The sequence below is a fragment of the Heloderma suspectum genome, chromosome 2 (genome assembly GCF_057233095.1).
Source record: "Heloderma suspectum isolate Gila_16-S chromosome 2, 16-S_ref, whole genome shotgun sequence".
NCBI classification, from domain to species: domain Eukaryota; kingdom Metazoa; phylum Chordata; class Lepidosauria; order Squamata; family Helodermatidae; genus Heloderma; species Heloderma suspectum.
The window spans coordinates 183,509,991-183,531,197 of record NC_139459.1 but is presented as its reverse complement, the minus strand read 5'-3'; the positions used below and the strand labels follow the sequence as shown (position 1 = coordinate 183,531,197).

At 45.1% G+C, this 21,207-nt stretch overlaps 1 protein-coding gene across 1 annotated transcript in view; it reads left to right on the top strand.

The window, feature by feature from the left end:
- Positions 1-18,398, top strand: part of COL2A1 (collagen type II alpha 1 chain) — a 107,455-nt gene extending 89,057 nt beyond the window's left edge. The window contains exons 42-54 of the mRNA XM_084832284.1: positions 494-655; positions 757-864; positions 2,914-3,021; positions 4,662-4,715; positions 5,425-5,532; positions 8,392-8,445; positions 9,885-9,992; positions 10,978-11,031; positions 12,020-12,127; positions 12,690-12,978; positions 14,140-14,327; positions 15,263-15,505; positions 16,664-18,398. Coding sequence (XP_084688410.1) covers positions 494-655; positions 757-864; positions 2,914-3,021; positions 4,662-4,715; positions 5,425-5,532; positions 8,392-8,445; positions 9,885-9,992; positions 10,978-11,031; positions 12,020-12,127; positions 12,690-12,978; positions 14,140-14,327; positions 15,263-15,505; positions 16,664-16,810 — 1,731 coding nt within the window. The 3' untranslated portion in view covers positions 16,811-18,398. The remainder of the gene's footprint in view (positions 1-493; positions 656-756; positions 865-2,913; positions 3,022-4,661; positions 4,716-5,424; positions 5,533-8,391; positions 8,446-9,884; positions 9,993-10,977; positions 11,032-12,019; positions 12,128-12,689; positions 12,979-14,139; positions 14,328-15,262; positions 15,506-16,663) is intronic.
- Positions 18,399-21,207: the final 2,809 nt, after the last annotated feature.

Genomic DNA, 21,207 nt, shown 5'->3' with positions numbered 1-21,207 from the left:
TGCACGAAAAGATTGGGAAAAACGCACACAAACACATTTTAAACAACGGGAGAAAAATGAATATATTTCAGCGCGCACTGAAATATGCATGAATTTTTGTGCACAACCTCCCCCGGCCCCAAACCCCTCGCAATCTAACAGGCACAAGTCAGGATGAGCTTCAAGGTGGAATTCAATGAACCTCCACGAGCTCATGATTTGTGCAGCCCTAGTAATGGTACAGGAGGTTAAATTTTCAGGCAGACAGCCCATCCTTTTTTTAAATCCCAGTTCACGTTACAGCCAAATGACTCTACCATGTTCCATAACCTAGCAGCTAGCAGTTCTTTTCTGGACAAGAGGGGTTAATTTGCTCTTCAACAGCATCAGCTTTCATGCAGAGTCTCCATCTGTGGGGTCATGTTCCCCGCAGCGTGATGCATTATCCTTCAAAGCAGGGTGAACTCAAGTTGCACACCCTTTCCGTCATCTCATCCTTGTGTTTTCCTCCTAGGGCAATCCTGGTCCCCCAGGCGCACCAGGTGGTTCTGGTAAAGACGGCCCCAAGGGTGCTCGTGGTGATGCAGGCCCAACTGGACGAGCTGGTGATCCTGGTTTGCAAGGCCCTGCTGGTCCCCCAGGCGAAAAGGGAGAATCTGGGGAAGATGGCCCTCCTGTATGTACTTCCCCCTGCCTTTTTGCATGCACAGCTGACCCATGACTGGCTGCTATTTATTTTGTAAATTAACTCCCAGCCCTGTCTTTTTTCCCCTGCAGGGTGCTGATGGCCCACCTGGTCCTCAAGGTTTGGCAGGACAGAGAGGCATTGTTGGTCTCCCTGGGCAGCGTGGTGAGAGAGGCTTTCCTGGTTTGCCTGGTCCTTCTGTAAGTGATTTCAGGAGCTAAAGTCAGAAAAAATGTTGATATGCAACATGCATAGCCAGGTCAAGGGCCACCTATTGCCCAGGATTTGAATTTGCAAGGTGCCTGGAGGTTTCTGCCAAATTTTTAAATTCTGAAGGGCTTGCTGACTTTGCAGGAAGCTCAGCACTTTCCAGTTAATTTTTTTACGTCTGTTTTTAAATCACTGCCTACTGAGCACCTGTAGCCTAACCAGCATCCCTTGGTCACGGAGCTATAAAAGCTGTAAGACCTGCATTTACCACATTCAGTATATTCAGGCTTTTGAGATTTCTGTATCCAAAAATGTCATATTCTGAAACATTGAATATGCAAGGAGAATTTGTCTCCCAATTAATGGAAGTGTGCAAATTTGACCAGTTTATTGTCATGACTGGTTCTCCTTCGCTTACTAAGTATGGAAAGGGAAATGTTTTGAGTAGAGCTGTCATGTTTGGGCATCAAGTAGTAAAAAGATCTAGACCAGCAGAGAGTAAGGCCTGTTTCCCATGTGCATAACTGAATACAGTGACTGTTGCTCCTTAAGGGTCACTCACATAGGGGGTTGTTTGTTTGAAAACACTCCCATGTGAATATTGAGCCCAGCATGAGACATGTATACAGCAGAGAGAAGTCTTGATTTAACGTCCTGCTGTTGTTGTTGTTTATTATGTAATTGTGTGAATACTAGGCACATTAGATAACAGAAAATAGACACAGGGCCTATTCCCAGGCTTACAATCTACATAAGACATAAGGGAAGGGGATTGGAGGGAATAGATGTAGGAGATCAGGTAGTGGCAAGAGTGTCAGACTGGGAGCTGGGGGATCCAGGTTCTAGTCCCCACTCGGCCACGGAAGCTCACTGGGTGACTTTGGGCCAGTCACAGACTCTCAGCCCAACCCACCTCACAGGGTTGTTGTTGTGAGGATAAAATGGAGAGGAGGGGGATCATGTAAGCTGCCTTGGGTTTCTTGCAAGAAGAAAAAAAGGTGGGATATAAATGCAATAAATAAGAAAGCGCCAAAGTGTAGAAGCAAGTAATACCCGACACGTATTTGCAACGGGCACTTGCAAACGAGCAGCCCCTACATGAAACGTGGGGTGATACTGTCTCCAAATGGGGACTGATGCATAAACTATGCTTGTCTGATCTGGCCCCTTGACAAAATGGTGGAAATGAGGATTCTCTCGGCGCCTGTAAAGGAGGCGCAGCCACTTGTCTGTTTCAGCCAGGATCGGGGCCATATTAATGCTTCGTCCTCTCAGAGACAGTGGGGAAGATACAGCCCAAGCAGTGTGGAGAAGGGAAAGGCAAAGGAATGCTGTCTATCTGAGGGAATGGTCAGCGGCAGGAAAGAAATGGGGAGGCAACTGTATATTGTTCAGGTCGAGTAGGCACTGGCTCCAATAATAATCAGCATCAATAACTGAGTAACAGGATATACACAGAAGAGAGAGGATTTGCTCCGAAGCATAACCTTTACCTCAACAGGCCTATGTGGAGATGTTGGCATCTATTAAGGGCACCATAGCTCAGTGTAGAGTGTGTGCTTTACAAATATGAATGTTCAGTCACTGGCAACTCCAGTTAAAAGAATTCCGATTGCCCCACTAGGAAAAGCCTGAGATCATGGAGAGCTGCTGCTAGTCAGAGTAGGCAGCACGGGGCTAAGTAGATTATCTGCAAACTTAGTAGTATAAGACAAGCTCCCTGTCTCAGATTCATTCGTCTCAGATGGTAGGATTCTGGTGCTTAGCATATTGTCGTACCTCACGGAATTCTCTAGCGTATTTGTAGCTTTACAATTCACAGCAGCTTTAAAAATAATAATAAATAACGATAAACAGGTTTCTAGTCATCATGACTGTGGAGCAAACCAGAGAATAGTTTTCACGCAAGTGCTTACAGTTTGAGAGGCTGGATGAGGCATCCCTTTTCACTTTGCCTAGGTGACTGTCAAAATAACCCCATGTCTGCCTTGTATGGAAAGGCTTGTTCTCACCTGAGCTGAATTGTTTTTGTTCCCCAGGGTGAACCTGGTAAACAAGGAGCTTCTGGGGGTCCTGGAGACAGAGGCCCACCTGGCCCCGTTGGTCCACCAGGTCTTACTGGTCCCTCTGGTGAGGCTGGACGTGAGGTGAGCACAACCAACATGTTAGGTGTATGACCTGGAAAATAAAGGGGAAAATCTCCTCTTGAACAATGGCCTTTTGCTGCTGCTGCTGCTGCCTAGCTATATATGCCTGAAGTCTGGTAGCAGCTAAACATTTCAAGGGCTAGGGGAAAAAAGGGGTGGGGGAGTTGTCTTCTGATGCATCAGAATGGAATGAACTTGAATTATTGAGAACATTATTTTTCAACATAATTATTTTAAATAAACAAGGATGGCATTTTCAGTAATATATTTGTAACATTTCCCAATTTACTGAATCATTTAATGGCTAACGTTGATTATGCTTACAGCAGCTTCTTACTATACCCAATATTTTAGAAATGCATTTTAAGGTGTATCCTAAATAGTATTCCCTGAGGTCTGTATAATAAATTTATCATTCTCATACCCCAATCCTAAACATAATTACTTCTTGACCTTTAGTGGAAATTCTTTCCACATAAGTGTGATTAAGTAAGTGGTAACCATAAATAAAGTTTAATTGAAAGGTTAGCAAGTGCCATCTGCTTTACCCTCCTGCTGTTTTAACTCTGGTTTTATTCTGCTTTAAACTTTTTCGACGTTTTATATTATGTTTTATCATATTGTATTTTAGAGTTTTATTTTTTGTGAACTGCCCAAAGAGCTTTGTCTATTGGGTGGTATCAAAATGTAACAAATACATAAATAAATTAAATCTGTCCTCTCCCCGCATTACCAGCCTTAGAGGAAAAGAGGGTAATGGATTAATAGCATCTGTGACAACATGATTTGGCAACAGAACATTTGGAAGGGAGGGGTGCAATTCAGTCCTTGGATTACCCTCCACTCTCTTCTCCAAGTGACCCTCCAAAAAATTAGTTGCTGATCAGGAGTTTAGAGCGACTATCACTGTTGTTATATTCCTGAAAATTGCACCCCACCACGCCCCGAACCCATTGTTTCTGTGGTGACAACATTTCCAGAAATGGTGTTACATACCGACCATTCAAGAAGCAGACTTCCGGACTAGCAGGGAGCCTTTTTTATGAGTGGGATTTCCCCCCCAAACTGGATAGATAAGGAGGAAAAGGACAGTTGTAGCTGCAGGTGCTTATAAGTAACATTTAAAAGAAGTGAATTTAGGGAATGGACCATGGAGTGCTGGGAAAGGGCCTGGAGCTGGTTCCTCTGCAATTGGGAAGCAGTTCTTCTGGTTCTGAGCTCCATCATCTCTTCACTTTGGCCAACCAGTGCTAACGGGGCTTGGGCAGAGGGTTGGTTCTGCAGCAAGAGCTGCTGAAGAGCTCTTTAATATAGGATTAAAAGTGATAAGAATGAACCAGCATGGACCGAACCTGCCAGCATTTGGTCTCCAAGGGAGCAGGCTAGGAGCGGAGGGTGAGTTTCCTGTAAAACGAGAGGGTGACATGGGACGAATCAAGAAGGAACTTGGAAGGGAGCATACATGATTGGGAGAAGTATGGGTAGAGGCAGCTGTCAAGTGAAGATTATGAGTTGGGAATGGTTTGGGAGCAGTGTGTAAACCACTGCTGAGTTGTTGCTATTCCCCTGCCCCCAAAAGTGCATTCAACCACTTTCTTGGCTCTTAACAGATAACCACATCCCATTCTTCTTATTCTTAGGGCAACCCTGGTTCAGATGGTCCCCCAGGCAGAGATGGTTCCCCTGGAGTGAAGGTAAGTAAGTTTTCTATCCCAAAGGTACATTAAACACTGCTGTCTTTGAAGATGATTAGTTCAAGGACTCTAGGCCCCCTCCACTGCCTCTTTTACTTGGTCAATTTTTTTCTAAAGTAGGTGCTACTTCTTCATTGCTTACCAGTAGGTGACCCCTGTAAGGAGATAATAAAACCATTTAACTGCAATCTCAGTGCATAATCCAGGTGGGGGACCAGATGCCTGCCCTCTCTATTGCTTGCTGTCCCTGCCCACATACTCCACCCCTATCTTCCTGTTCTTGACTCCCGTTTTCTCATACAAGCCTTCTAACACTCCACCCCCTTACTGTGAAATCTGAACAATGCAGCAAAAAGTTTGCAGAATAAACTGTGAATGTTCGATGTGTGTAAATTACCCTTATTTACACTATAAATTATGGTCACAGAACATGAATTGGGGTGGGGTGGGGGGTCACAGAACTGGACAGCACGCCAGGAGAAGGGTTGTTTCCCCCTGCCCTTGTTCATGATAGCTCTGGACAACCAAAGGTGTCCCATGCCTCTCCCAAAAGTCTTCTGGTATACTTTCCAAATGGCTCCTTCAGCTCTAGCCTCTGCCATAACAGCATGGAACCAGGTGGGGGGTGGAGACACCTATTGAGTTGTTGTCCCTCACTCCATCATTGCACATGTGGTATTTAATTCTTCCAACTTTGTCCCCCTGACAGGGTGATCGTGGTGAGACTGGCCCTGTTGGTGGTCCTGGTGCTCCCGGCCCACCTGGCTCTTCCGGTCCTGTTGGTCCAACTGGCAAACAAGGAGATAGAGGTGAAGCAGTAAGTATCCAGTAACCATGCAGCAGCTGGTGGTTCAATCTTCTGTCTTAGAGAACGTAGTGGGAATGAAGTTGTGAGCACTTTAGAGCAGCATTAAATGTTTTTAACTTAAGTAGACATCACAACTTACTAAAAATAACATCCCCTCATCCTTTCCCCCTATCCATTCACAAGTATTGATTGCATATTGCAATATGCAATCTCTGTCTATGTACATAATAATAGCTCACAACGTGTGTGTGTATTGTGTATATATATTTGTATTTCTCCAGTCGTTTTTAATGATATCCATGAAAGAAGGGAGTCTGGTGCTCAAGAAAACTGCTCTTATTCTGTAGTCCTTGGGCAGTCTGTATTTGGGCTATTAATTTTTGCATAATTATTATAGCCCAGTTTTTCTGAATCCAAGGCATTTGCACATATATTTTTTTCTATTTGCATGCTAAACAAATTTCACATCAACCAGTCAGTTAATTATGAGCACTTTCTATGCAAGAAAATCTACCCCCTTCCATTGTCCATTAAGTAGGAGTAATGGTGTGCCCAAAAGTATAATCCAGTTTGTAATTCCCTCTGAGTATTACACTAAGTCCTGCCACAATGACTGCAGAGAACCGTATGGCTGCCACATGTGCATGAATGAGGCTCTCTTTCATCACCTTTTCCAGCATTTCCCAGAGCATTGAAATTCTGAGGCGCTTACTAGATACTGCATTTACGTTGCTCCAAAGTAGCCTTCCGCAATCTGGGTCTCTCTAGGTGTCTTGATCTGCAGTTCCCATTAGCACTAGCCAGCATGGCCAATCGTCAGGGATGCCTGGAGTTGTAGTCCGAAACATCTGGAGGGCAGCAGTTTGAGGAAGGCTGTTCTAAACACATATTCAGACATCCCATCATTCTGCCATCCTTTTCCACTGGGAGCTGCAACATGACTTTGCCATAGTTTTTCCTCTACTTCTGTAGTAAGCAGCGTAGGCACTGATATTTCATCACGTGTTAATCACAGGTTTTGTATGAATAGCAGTAATAGTAGTAGAAGGTTTGGTTTCAATGACCATGGAGTAGTGGAGAAACGTGCCAGATTCTGTAGGCATTTCCTGGACTGGATTTTTCCCCCTCCCATCTCAAGGGATTCTAGGACAAATAGTCACCAGATTAGCACCAGACTGAATTGCTGTCCGAAATACATGGGTGCTATTTTCAGGGTTATTTTGCTCCTTCTGTCATCATACTAGAACTTGGTAGCACCTAGTGAACTTCGTTGGCTTAGAAGGGTGAGGACTGGCAATAGAAAGTACATCACGAAGAAGAGAAACAGGTTTTCAGGATGCAAAAAAAAAGTATTGTAGGAAGCCCAATGTATTTCGGCCTTTTTCTTATTTTTAGGGCTTCTTCAGGGGGCTGTAACATTAATGGTAATAAAAATTACAAATAGGACAACACACATCATTAAAACATTACTAAAATACAAATTGCCACAGGGGCTTATGCATGTATAACATTCTTATAAAAACCATATAAAACCTGCTTATTTACTGAGAATAACATATGTTCATACTTACCAGAGAAAAAAGTCTGCAGAATTTTTTCAGCAAAAGATTGTGTCCTAAATTTTTTTTTTCCATCCTGAGAACCTGTTTCTCTTCTTTGTGATTTACTTTGGATGCTCACCTCCTTCTGTTAACTTAATAGAAAGTACAATACACAGTTCTTAATTAAATTACAGAATTCACTACAGCAAGATGCAGTGATGGCCACTAGTTTACTTGGGATTAGATGGTGTTATGGAGGATTGTTCTACCAATGCTACTAGCCATGAGAGCTAAAAGGCAGTCTACCAGTTGCTGGGAATATGTCCTGTTTGTGAGCTACTAGAAGCATATGTCTGGTTGCTGCTGGAACAGAAAGCGGGACTAGATGGAATATAGTCTTATCCAGCAAGATAATTCTTAATAAAATGCTATGGGAGAAAGTTGTGGAGGGAGCAATCCTATGGCCGCTAGTCAGCGGCTAGACGGCCATAGGATATGTTGGTTTCTGGGTACTGACCTCGGAGCCTGTGCTCCAAGGTCGATTCCTGGAGAACTGACCTCCACCCGACCTGCGCTGCCTTGCAGGCAGCTCGGAACAGCCCCATGTTCTGCACTCGAAGAGGGGTGCGGAGCGGCAAAAACGGGGCATTCTGGGGGCGCGTTCCAGGGCGGGGAAGGCAGAAATGCTGGTACAACACATCCTCTGTGTCGTCCAGCAGCCACTTTCCCCGCTCCGCCTTCCCTCAGCTAGACAGGTGAAATCGGCCGTCTAGCCGCAAATGCAGGGCGGCTGAAGCGCAGAGGGGACGATCCCCTCCACGATTCTCCTGCCCTTCATTAGATAGGCGGTCGCCTCCGAGTTCGGAGGCGGCCACCTATCCCCATAGGATTATGCCCTAAGTGAGGTTTTTCCCTTTGGCTTAGCTGAATTTTATTCCTCCAAACGTTTTAGATCCTCCAGGATTTGCAGGCTCAGCCAAACTGCATGCAATGCTCGTCACATGTAGGGGTTTTTTTCCCCTTCAACATTTAAAAAAAACAAAATACAGCTGCCGGAGTAGTAATCTGTAGTAGAAGAACAGGGAAGGCACGTCTTAACCCTTTCCCCTCTGGGTGTTTTAATTTAATTTTTTTTAAATATTGCTACAAAAATCCACCTCATAAGCTGCTGTGTGGTTTGGTTTAGGCCTTGAAGGAGAGCTCTGTGCAATTAAATACATACCTCCAAACCCTGTTGATCAGACCACAGCCTCTAATTTCATCTCAGCATGGATGGAGAGTGTGCTGGGTCTGCTGATAACCTGTCTGTCTTTGTCTTTCTCTCCAGGGTGCTCAAGGTCCGATGGGTCCCTCTGGTCCTGCAGGTGCACGTGGCATGCCCGTGAGTACTTCTCTTTTGTCCAGCTTTATTTCGCCTGAGCTTGCATAGATGCTGTTGAATTCACGGAGAGCCAAGGGTGGGTTAGGACCCCCAAGGCAGGAGCCAACAGCATTGCCGTGCACAGCCCGATGAGGAAAGGTGGTCTGTTTCCAAGTGTTGTTTTTAATGCATGACATTGGGAGTGCTTAATGTGTAGCAGAGACTATCCCCAAGGCAGAATCTGGCTCTTAAAACATGAACATCTGCCACTTGGACAAAAATATTGCATTCGTATGAGCAGAGGCAAATATGAATAAGTACTTCTGTGTAGGGCGGTGGGGGGGTTCATCCAGGAACAGTTAGCTGCCTTTTGTCTGACTATTCAGTCGTTTCAGACTACAACTGCCACAAGCCCCAGCCAGCATGGCTGACAGTCAGGAATTATGGTAGTTGTAGTCCAAAACATCTGGAGAGCACTAGGTTGCTCTAGAGCCCTGCTTCATGATCTGGAGCCCTCTTCTTCTCTGGAAGGACAGTCATAGTTCAGTACCGTGAAGATTTCCAAGTGCCCTCTTCACTTCTGCCTTCCAGAAAGGGAAGCAGTCATCCTAGCTTAGTCACACTTAGAAACAATGAAGGGGGTCCCCTGCCCTAACACAAATAACACTGAAGAGTCACATAAGAGTTATTTAAAGAGGGTTATATACTGCTGCTTCCTGCTCACTTCAGCTCCTTCTAATAGAACAGATATTAGAAAGGAATAAATGGTATGTAAAACTGAAGTAACTAGTTGTGAAGATTATGGCCCTAGATATCTTAGATGAGCCAGGTAAAAGCTCTCAGAACTTCTCTTCTATTTACTGCCTTCACTAGTGGGTGAGAGAGCACCTCTTTCCCAGTATGACTTGGTGCCACCACTAGAAGGAACCAGAGAACTACAGCCTTTGTGAGACTTATTGGTGCTGCTACCTTACCAGTAAAGGAAGACAGAGCCCCTCTGTCCTACCTTAGAAGCATCAAGTGTTATCTATCTGTTTCCGGCCAAAGGCTCCAAGCTCAACCAGGCTGCAAATGGAAAAGTGTCAGTCTCCCCCTAATTGGTCAGCTGTCCATCCCAAGGCTTGCAAGATGAGTTGTAGGCAATCAGAGGCTCAGGCTCTCTGATGTCACAGAAGGCCTTGCTTAGGGTCAGGCAGCTGAGTCACTTGCAGGAGAAACAGAGGCCCGTTGTGACACCAGAACACAGCAACCAACAGTGCCAAGAGATGCTGGCCAGGCAGAGGTGAGTGTAAGTGCTGCCAGAAGGAAAGCAGAACATTGGTGTCCTGTTGTACTGATGGCTCTTTAAGCAGTGTTCAGATATGCAGGCACCAGAACAGTGACAGCACACCTCCTGCTGTGTTGCCAAGCTTTGCCTAGATTCTCTTATCCTGAATGCAGCTTCTGTTCTCTCCTTCTAGGGTCCACAAGGTCCTCGTGGCGACAAGGGTGAAGCTGGCGAGGCAGGAGAGCGAGGTCTGAAGGGACACAGAGGATTCACTGGTCTGCAGGGTCTCCCTGGGCCTCCTGTAAGTATTCGTGCCAGCACATCACAGGGTGGGATCCAGCCTATGAACGTATGTTCTAGGCTTGTTGTGGGCTGAGGAGAGCCCCAGTTGTGTCCCTACCCATTGTGGTGGGAATAAGAATCGACTTTTGCCACAGGAATATCATAGCACGGGGTGGGGAACCTCAGGCTCAGGGCTCTAATCCAGCCCTCCAGGGTTCCTCAGATGGCCACAGCCCCTTCCCCTGGCCCCACCCCTTTCCTCCAACCACCAATCATTTGGTGGTTTCCTGGCTTTTGTGCAGTTTTTTCCCTGCCCTAAATGGTTGAAAGGGCTCTGCTAAGGCTTCGTCACTGGCAGGAAGAGCTTTAAAGTAAAATATACTGTTTTGTATTTTTGGCCCAACCCCTTTTGCCTTTGGCCCCACCCTCTCTGCCTTTGGTCCTGGAATGCAGCCCTTGAGAGCTTCTCTGAAACTGAATTCAGCCCTTGTCGAAGAGGTTCCCTACCGTTGTTGTTGTATGTAACAGCTCGTAGGGCTAGCGATGTCAAGCTATGTTCCAGAGAACTCTTCAGGTTCTTTGGAAGCTTATCAGAGGTTTCTCGATGATCAGTAATGATGGACGAGTTTCCTTGAGAGACAACTTGTCTGCCACTACCAATCTTCCCCTGAATTATGCCACTGCAGGGACATGTTCTAGGGGCTACTCTTGGTTCAGTCAGCTTCGCACATGAAATGAGCGGACCCCCCAGAACTTGTTGCACACTGCTCTGCCATATGCAGAGGTTCCACAGCAGACTCGCAGAGGATCATGGGCGGACTAGTTCATGCAGAAAGGGCTTCCTGAATAACAAAAGGTAGAAAACCAGTGTGCTGAGATATGGCCCTTGAAGCCTTTTGCTACAAACCGGCCATATACTATCTGGTGAGGATACTTTGGGACCTTCTGCAGAGAAGCCTTGAAAGACTGAGATGTAATTCTGTGCTTTCCCCCCCCTTCCCTAGGGTACTTCTGGAGATCAAGGTGCTGCTGGTCCTGCTGGTCCTTCTGGTCCCAGGGTAAGTTCAATCTCCAGGATACAATGAGAAAAGTTCATTTCCTTGATGGAAGAGCAGGGAGTGCTACAGCATAACGGGTGTTTGGGTCTGCTGCATAAATCCTTTTGTTCACCAAATGTGCAGTGAGCTGTGGAATTTTGATTTTTTTTTTTTCTTCAGTTGGCAGAATCTGGGACTGTTAAGCATAGATTGCTAGATCTTGAATTCTTGAGGGTGGTTGGTTTTGAGAGAAATGGAATGTATTTAGAGGGATGTAACTTTAAAAGAGAGAAGGAGAACAGCTCTCAATATTTTCTGTTTCAAAGGGATTTTAACAACAAAAGGTCTTGTGGCACCTTGAAGCCTAATGGAGCAGTCCTAAGTGGAGTTTGGGGTTGGGGGAGAGTGAAGTGGCAGATCCTCCGTTGCTCCTACAGCCCTACCAGTTCACACCAGCTTTCTGCAGGTCTAACTGGGCTAGAGTTAGAGGGATGGAGTTGTCTTCCCCCCAGCAGATGGTAGTCTCTGCCACATGCATTATAACCCCTCTTGTACAGCTGTCCGAAGGGTCAGGATCGCTTTGTAACACATTTTATTACGGCATACACATTTGTGAAGTTTATTCCTGCTGCAACAGACTAACGGGGCTACCTGTGTTTTGAGGTTTTAGTGACCAGACATCTGGGGAAGGAGCTTTACGTTTCATGTTGCTGGGGGGAGGCGGGGAACCCAGTGTGTATATTTGTAGCTATTTGTTCTTTTGCGGGTCTGAAAGGATTTGAAATGTTGTCAGAGTTATCATGCTTCCTGCATGGCTAATAGCTGAAGAGGGCTCTCTCTAGATTATATGCCAAATGGCATATACAGCATACAGAGAAGTGGGATACGCTGTTGTAGCAGAGGGGTTGGGAACCATCGGATATGATTGCAACTGTGCTGTAACACTTCTGCTTATACATTTCCTATAGGAGCAGCCTGGTTCTCACTCATACTTTTCGGCTTCTTCTAGGGTCCCCCAGGTCCTGTCGGCCCCTCTGGCAAAGATGGCTCTAATGGAATGCCCGGCCCTATCGGTCCCCCTGGACCTCGTGGTCGTAGTGGAGAAACTGGCCCTGCTGTAAGTAATTGGAGAAAGATGCAAATAAAGTACAAGACACTGAATCCCATGCCTAGGCACGTCCTCTTCACCTGTGTGACTTGAATATCCATCGAGTTCACCTAGGTATTAGTCACAGAGTGGGCCACGTTTTTCTTCCTTTGAGGATGGCTTACAGCTCTCTGTGTTGAGAAAGGATTGTGTGTTTCTACCAAGGGAAATTGTTTGAGGCTCCACGAGTGTCACCAAATACAAGTTTTTGCATTTCCAGTAAAATATTTTAGAAGCAATGGGAACTATAGAATTGGGAAGGATGAAAAGATCAGCTATCATCTAACCTCTTTTGGCCAAGAGCAAGAACGATATAGAATTGTCTAGACCCTAACTGGCCAACATAGTTGCATTTTGGTGTCAGCAGATGGGGCAATATATATAGAGGGTGTGTGTGTGTGTGTGTGTGTGTGTGTGTGTGTGTGTGTGAGAGAGAGGGGGGGGGGGATCCTGGCAATAATGGTATGGCAGGGAATTGCGTTTGTTTGATTGCAAATATTTCAGGACTGTCTTCTTCCCTATAACTTTGCAGGGTCCTCCTGGAAACCCTGGACCCCCTGGTCCTCCTGGGCCACCTGGACCGGGTATTGACATGTCAGCCTTCGCTGGCCTGGGTCAGACAGAAAAAGGCCCCGATCCAATGCGTTACATGAGATCTGATCAGGCTTCCAGCAACCTGCGGCAGCATGATGCTGAGGTCGATGCCACTCTGAAGTCGCTCAACAACCAGATCGAAAGCATCCGAAGCCCGGAGGGCAGTAGGAAAAACCCGGCTCGTACCTGCCGTGACCTGAAACTCTGCCACCCTGAATGGAAGAGCGGTGAGTGTGTTGGGGCTTGCCACTGTCTGGTCTGTCGGTTTGGCAAGCTGCATAGGAAAGGAAAAGGAAAGGTTCCTCCTGTGCAAGCACCGAGTCATTGCTGACTCCTAGAGGGACACCGCTTTTGCTGGCGTTTTCACGGCAGACTATAGCGGGGTGGTTTGCCATTGCCGTCCCCAGTCGTGATTACCTTTCCCCCAGCAAGCTGGGTACTCATTTTACCCACCTCGGAAGGATGGAGGGCTGATCCAACCTGAGCTGGCTACCTAGGACCCAGCTTCTACTGGGATTGAACTCAGGTCGTGGGGAGAGTTTCGGTTGCAATACTGCCGCCTACCACTCTGCGCCACACGAGGCACATAAGCTGCATAACAGGACAATAACTAAGCAGGAAGGAATGTTTTCCTCCTCAGAGCTGGTACAAGTGGCCCTCATTGCAGGGGACAGTTTAGCAGTTCTGATTCCTGCCACCTAAGCACATGGGGTACTTCCGCCTGATCCAAACAGCTGAAGGTGTAAGAGTGGCAATTCATACAGCTGGCTCTGGGGACATATATCCTCCCCCGTAAGTCAGTGGAAGCCACACTACCCTGGGGGAAGAAGGAATCATCCTTCTCTCAACAGCAAATGCAAAATCTTTTATTGGACTCAAAGCCATCAAAATGGCTTGAAGAGATCTAGATGATACATCAAAATATAAATTAACATTATACAAATCTGACTGCAGTAACCGTATTATTTTGTCCATATATGGCCAATACAACTTAGGTATGTAGTTTTGTAGATCGGAAATACCGAATGAATATTGGCTGAATACTTTTTTTAAACTATCAGCTTTTGGCAGAATCACACTTCCATCCCTCATAGTTTCCAGAGCAGGATGGATGTATAACATTTTCTGCCTTAGTTTGTTTTGTAACTTAACAATGTGTTGTAACTTTCCCTTCACAGTCTGGTACTTACACAGTCCATTCTCCTGTATATAGGCTTAGGCTTCTGATGTGCAGGCACCCCCTATAGGAGAAGGGGCATCGGCCCAATGCAGGAAGCCTTGTGTAACCAAGGAAAGAAACAGAGAACTGGAGTGGTTATGTGCATGAATGTAGGAATGTACAGAAAGAGAGAGATACCATCCTGACTGCAGCTTCCTTAATTTTGCAGGCGACTATTGGATTGACCCCAACCAGGGCTGCACTTTGGATGCCATAAAGGTTTTCTGCAATATGGAGACTGGTGAGACTTGTGTCTACCCCAAGCCCAGCAGCATTCCCAAGAAGAACTGGTGGACAAGCAAGAGCAAGGACAAGAAGCACATCTGGTTTGGAGAGACCATCAATGGAGGCTTCCACGTAAGTAGCCGGAATCAACGCTTGGGACTGGGGTGACCTGGATGGAGCACTACATGTGCATCCAGTTGTGTTTGAGGGGCCCAATTCAGGACCTTCCCTTTCCCCAACATTTCAGCCCACCTACTGCAGTTTCCCCCTAGCCACACACATTGTTTAGTAACTACAACTTCTACAAGATCCTGCAAAATGGGTGTGCTAGAAAAAGATCACGTTCAGAAGAAAGAGCAGAGGACAGCCACAGTTCTGGTTATAGTGTTGAGCTCGGGCCGCAAAGATATAGGCCCAAATCCTCCTTAGCCATTAACCTGAGTGGCTTTAGGCCAGTCACTATGTCTCAGCCTAATCTACTTCACAGAGTTGTTGTTGAGGATATGTGGGAGGGAGAGAACCATGGAAACTGCCCTGAGTTCATTGGAGGAAAGCTAGGATATAAATGTAATAAATTTGTAAACAAACACATGAACAAAATGCTGGGCTAGATAGATCTTGATCTGATCCAGCAGGGCAATTCGTATGTAAAGAATCCAGGCCATAGCCTCAATATTCAGCTTTCCTTTTGAGATCTGAGAAAGAAGAACAAAAGTTTTGACCTTAGCAAGTTCTAACTCCCCTTAGGAATAGGCAAACTAATGGAGAAGATTCCCCATGAGGCTGCCACAATGGCAGCTGAAACAGAACTGAGGGAATAGGTTGAAACCCCCTAGGGATGTGTGGACTGGATGGTGGGGGAGGGTTCCCACCAGAAATTCTTCAGCTATAGAAGGTTCCTAATCGAGGCTCTGTGTAGGTGCAGAGCCCATATGCATGAATGCACAGATGACCAAAGAGAAATAACTTTGGGTTTTTGGGCTACCGTGTTTGCTTTTTTCTCTCCTTGCTTTCTTGGGTCTTATGTTCTAAGGGGATTTCTCAATTTCTGCCTTATCCCTTTCCAGTTTAGCTATGGAGATGACAACCTGGCTCCTAACACTGCCAATATCCAGATGACATTCCTGCGTCTCTTGTCGACTGAAGGCTCACAAAACCTCACCTACCACTGCAAGAACAGCATTGCCTACATGGATGAGGCCTCCGGGAACCTTAAGAAAGCTCTCCTGCTACAGGGATCCAATGACGTTGAGATTAGATCTGAGGGCAATAGCAGATTTACATATAGTGCCTTGCAGGATGGCTGCACGGTAAGCTGTTAGAAGAAGATGGTGTTTTGCTTGGGTTGCTAACAGTACTTCCTAATTGGGATGGTCTAACTTTATATCTGGAAAGCATAAAACGGGGAGAAATCTTAAATCTGGATCCAACTCCATTACAAGAAAATTAATTCTTCCTCGCACCTGCTCGCTGTCGCATGGCAGCTCAGTTAAAGGGCGTGGAGCCATGGCTGGCACTAGTAGTCAGCCAAGGTGGACACTTGCAAAGGTCTTACAGAGACACTGACATGCTTTGTAGTACAGAGGCCTCCTGAGCATGCTTCTGTTTCAGGCGAGAAATCAGTTGAAAACTGCATCTCAGCCCAGGGTGGGACCTGCTCACAGTGGAGCCATAAGATCTTGAGGCCCTGCTGCCAAGTTACTACCGGGAAGGGTACAGTAGGGTGAGAGTGGCATTAGAAGTCCACTGATAATTTTCAAGGGGACTCAGAATCCTGGATCCAGCCTTTCAGGGAGGTCATCTGCTACACCACCCCTCTCTGCCCCTCCAGTTGCACAGAAGTGTCAAAGATACAGAAAGGCAGGAATTTTTCTGTCCCCCACACTTGAAATTTGCCATGGTACAACATACATGCATACCTACCTATTCCAGTCCTCAAAGTAGACAGGAGTATTTTAAAATTACACACACATGTACCTAAATGGTGACATCGGTATTGCTGTGTAGCAAGACAACCCCCACTGGACTCTGAGCTGTCGGAATGTCAGAACAGAGGCAAAGAGGACTAGCCTGCTTGCTGTAGCTGGTTTGGGTGGGTGGGCGTGTATGCCTGTGGCTGGTGTCTGCTCATGCTGCTGTTTTGCACCTCTATCTGTGTTAAGTGGGGGCATGCACAATTTCAGATTCTGCTCGTGGCCCTTTTTGTCACAAGCAAGTGGCTGCCACCGAAAAGGCTGGTTTAGTTTCATCCTTCAAAGATGCATAGCAGCCTCTGATGAGGACAGGACAGCTCCCCACCAGTTTCTTAGATAACGACACTGCAGTAAAAACCCGCGGCTCTTTAGCTTAGCATCATGATGAATCCTACCCTTCCAGATGTGTTTCAGTCATTCCAGCTGCAACTGTTCCCAGCTGTCAGCAGCACTTAAAATAATGCATTTCTTTTGCTTGTGTTTTCTCTGTTCCAGAAACACAACGGCAAATGGGGAAAGACAGTAATTGAATACAGATCTCAGAAGACCTCACGCCTGCCCGTCATTGACATTGCACCTATGGACATTGGTGGAGCCGATCAAGAATTTGGTGTTGACATTGGCCCAGTGTGCTTTTTGTAAAAAAGTAAAAAAAATATTTTTTCCCCAAAAAACAAACAAACCAGTCCAGTACCATACAAAAACAACCCAAGGACCCAAGTACTTCCCAATCACTTGTAGGACTTTCTGCACTGAACAGTTGAACCAAACTCTCCCCTTCCCAAAATTCCACCCGTCCCCACGCTTACATTTTGGACTCTGTCAATTTCTGAGGCTGCCATCACTTGGGCAAACCACGAAGCAAGCAAAGGAGAAAAAAAGGAACAACAAATAATGGTATTATTTATTTATTGTCTTCCTGTAAGGCCTTTCTTGGGTCAGGTGGAGGTAGGAAGCGAAGTAGCGTGCATGAAGGGGCCTCCCCTCCAAGATGCTGATGTCCCAAATACAGGTTGTAGCCCATTCTTCCCCCCCCACCCCACTCTGGGTGTGTATCACAAGCAAGATTACTGTGTATAATTCTAAAGATGGTGCTATTATTGTAAAACAAGTCTGTATTTTTTAACATCAATTGATATAAAAACCTTCGTTGGAAAGTACAAGTTGATCTGATCTTTGTTGTGTGTTATTATTTTGCTTCTGTCCACCGTTCTGAATTCTACCAAGCCCTGCCCCATCTTCTCTCTTTTCTATTCCCCCCTCCTTTCTCCCACTCTACAAAATGAAAGAAGTCATTGGGTCAACTCTCAAACTTCCCTGGTTTTAAAGCTACCTCACACTAAAAAAACAAAGGCAAAAAAATGGTTCGCTCTTGTATGTGATTACACTGCCAGACTCACAGAAGAGCTGAGGTGCAGGTTGGGACAATACTACCACCCTCCCGCTCCCACAGACACAATGGTGCTAAGACATTTCTCCTGTCTTCAATCTCCTTGCCTGAGAGTTAGACCGGGTTGACAGCCAAAGTTTCCTCATAAGCACTTCTGAAGTTTGTTTGATTGCCATTGCAAATTTTAAAAACCAACAGATGAAGCAGTGCCTTCCAATAGGCCAGCTTTGGCTGATTGTAAGCATAAGTAAGCTTTTGAGTTACACAGAGCTCTGTTGGTCTAAAAAAAGGTAATGTGCTAGCTACTTTATATTTCTGGGAGCAACATAGGAATTATCTTTTTCCAAAGCTGGGCATGTGGATTAAGCAAACACATGGTCATATTTTTGTCATTATGTTTGCTCACACTCTTATCTCCCCTCTTTTGTTCCTGTTCCTTTACTTTCAAAATTTGTTAACCAAGAGGAGAAAAATAAAAATAAGGGTAGAGTCTTTGAAGCGCAGAGTGAGGTGGTTGTTTTCTTAAAAGATTGAGGAATGCCTTATTTTTAATATGTAAAATAATTTTGTAAACATAGTCAGGCCCACGTCATCACACACCCCTTTTATCAGTTCTCTGTCCTGGCCAGCCCCAATATCCGCCATTTTCTTCTTTATTTCTGCTTCCCCCACTCCCCTCACCCTTGCACTCAAGGTAGAATGCTTTTCCTATTCCAAATAAAAACATCTTTTGTTGAATTTGCTTTGTGTGTATTAATTTTCACCCTACGATGTAATCTTTGTTGAATGATGTTTTACCTTCCCTGGGATAACATTTTCAAGAAGAAATGAAAATACCAGAAATAAAAAAATGAGGAAAATAAGTAGTTCTTATTTTGTGATTGTGAAACAAAAGAATTCTTCTCCCAAACAGGTGAGAGCACCTTAACATTGGAGGTAGTTTTCTTTTACTCTTATCAACAATAACTACAATAAAATAAATTAAGTTTTCCAAATGGGTAAAGACTGGGCGTTGGATCCAAATCCTTTGTTCTACAAATGAAAGAGCACTGCTTGCGGAATGGGACTTCTGCATCCCCTTCTTCGCCCCCTGCACACCCTCCAAACTATTCTGGAGGGTTGGGGTCCCTTGGGAGCAGATTTAGAAAGCACACAGGGGGCTGCAGGATTGAGAAAGGGACACTGAAGGCCTGTTCCATCAGTGGTTACCTTCTGTTGGTAGAACTACAGATCTGGATCCAACTCTTAAAAAATAAAGACACAATCTGCCCCAAGTGAAGCATTTTACATTCCATTGATTTCAATGGGAGAGACTTTAAGTACATACTTAAAATTTATCATTGACATCATTGATATAGAACAGTGCTTCCTTTTGAATGGATTGTGCCCTAACTTATTTAAGGCTGCAGTCTCATACACACTTAACTGGGAGTGTGTCCTATTTAACTCAATGGATCTTTCTTCTAAATAGACATGTAGGATTGCACTGCACAGGATTTGTATGTTACAGTCCTGCAAATACGTCCCCAAAGTTAGTAGCCCACATCCTTTTTCCTAGCCACACATCACACATTGCAATCCTATACAAACCAACCTCAAAGTAAGTCCCGTTGAACTCAGTGGAACTTCTGAGCAGACACACACACATATATATATATAAACCAACTTTTGTAAAGCTTTCCTGCTTGGTTACCTAGCGGCGATTCTTACTTACATGCAATGAGTCAATTGGCTATTTAGGAGCCTAGTATCCATCTTTTCTTTTGTCTAAGACCAAAGCGGTTTACAATATTAGAACTTAAAGATCAAGGTCTAAGACCCATGAAGACAAAAAGCCACCATATTTCAATGCCATCAAACAAAGGGTACTGCTGTCCTAAAAGAGGGTACATGAGAAAGCATGAATCTACCTTTCCCTAAATAGGACCAGTTGCCCATCTTGTTAGCCAAGCACACTCCAACGGGTAGAACTGAACAGTGGTGTACAGTAGCCTTCCCAAAACTTGTAACCTCCAGATGTTTGGGACTATAACTCATCAGCTCCAGATAGCATAGTCAATGGTCAGGGATGATGGAGATAATGCCCTCCAGTCCAAAACACCTGGGCATTAGGTTGGGAATGGCTGGCATATGGCTTCTAATTGTTGGCATAAGGTTTCTGAAATAAAACTCAAATTTTAAATCTTTGCAGTAAAATCTGATCATTCGCAGAGGTTTGTCAGAGACCAGTGCTGAGACTGGAATCACAGAAGAAACAATGCCCTGGTGTCTTAGTTTACTTGTAATTGGATTAAAAATCTAAAATGTGTGTCTCTGTGCTTTTTATACTAAAACAAACTTTATTTTTTCCTCACAAATTCCACGTTTTTTAAAAAGATAATTTCAATACATAGTTAAACATTCCATTACACAGAAAAACAATAAAACAGTCAAAGGACACATACTGATCACCTGCACAACTGTTTAGTGGTTCATAAAACTAAAAAAGAATTGCTGTTTTTCATGTATACTTACCACCAGCTGTAGGAAAACAAAGTTCCAGTCTGATCCAAAAACCGTGTACGTGCTCTGATCCATGCACACAACTCCTGCGTATGTGGAAGCACCCTTCACTTCAATGGCAGCAACAGCTCTGCATGCAAAGAGGGAAGCATGTGACAGTGGAACTGCCCCCCCAACACACATATTGATGTGAACGGCAAAGGGTGCCATGAATGCAATACATCTCCCTAAGCCTGCAAGACATCAGGCAAATGTCTGAGAAAGCTAAAGCCATGCCATTTGTACTTTGGAAGGATCTCCGGTATCTGGGGAAGTCCTCGGCCGGCCACACTGGAGAACTGCCGTCAGTCTACTAATAGTACGATTTGGAACCTGGCAGCTTCTAGTTTCTTCTTTGTATGGAAATGAACAGGACTGCCTGAAACACTACCAAGTATTTCCCATTCAGTTCAATGGGACTGAAGCACGCCTTTTCTAAGACTGCACCCAGCCATGGGCTGGCTCCAGATCACGCTTAGAGTAGGCCCATTGAAATCAGTGGGACTTGTTAGTCATGACTAAGTCCCATTAATTGCAATGGGTCTACTCTATGCATGACTGTCTGGATTCAACCCTTAAATATTAAAAGACAAAAAGGGAACTTTACTTTAACCAGAAGTTAACGCTGAATGCTTTATATTTAGTCCTCCACCAGACCATTCTAAGCAAATCCCGTCGATCGCCTAAACAGCCAAGAAACTTTACGACGTTACTAAAACAAAACCCATCACCCAGCTCTCACCTTAACTCTGTCCTATATAACTGAGGAACATTCACCCTTCATCCACCATTTATACTCTTCAGTGTGCTAATAGAAAAGATGCCCAACTGAGAGGCAGTTTGCAACCTCAAGTTACCACTACGCATCCCAAAACATGACCGAAAGCATCACCAGAGCAGCAGGAGGAGGTGTGCACATGTTGCTTTTGCCCGGAAGATGGACAGCGCCTAACGCACAAGTGCACAAGCTTGCACCATACTGCTACACATGTGGTGACAGGAGTTGTTGGAAGTGATCAGTTCGCTGTTGTATAGGCAAATTGTACTTGTAAATTGCACAGGTAAATTTTACAACCAAGCTGCGAAAGATGCATGTCATTTGCCCTCC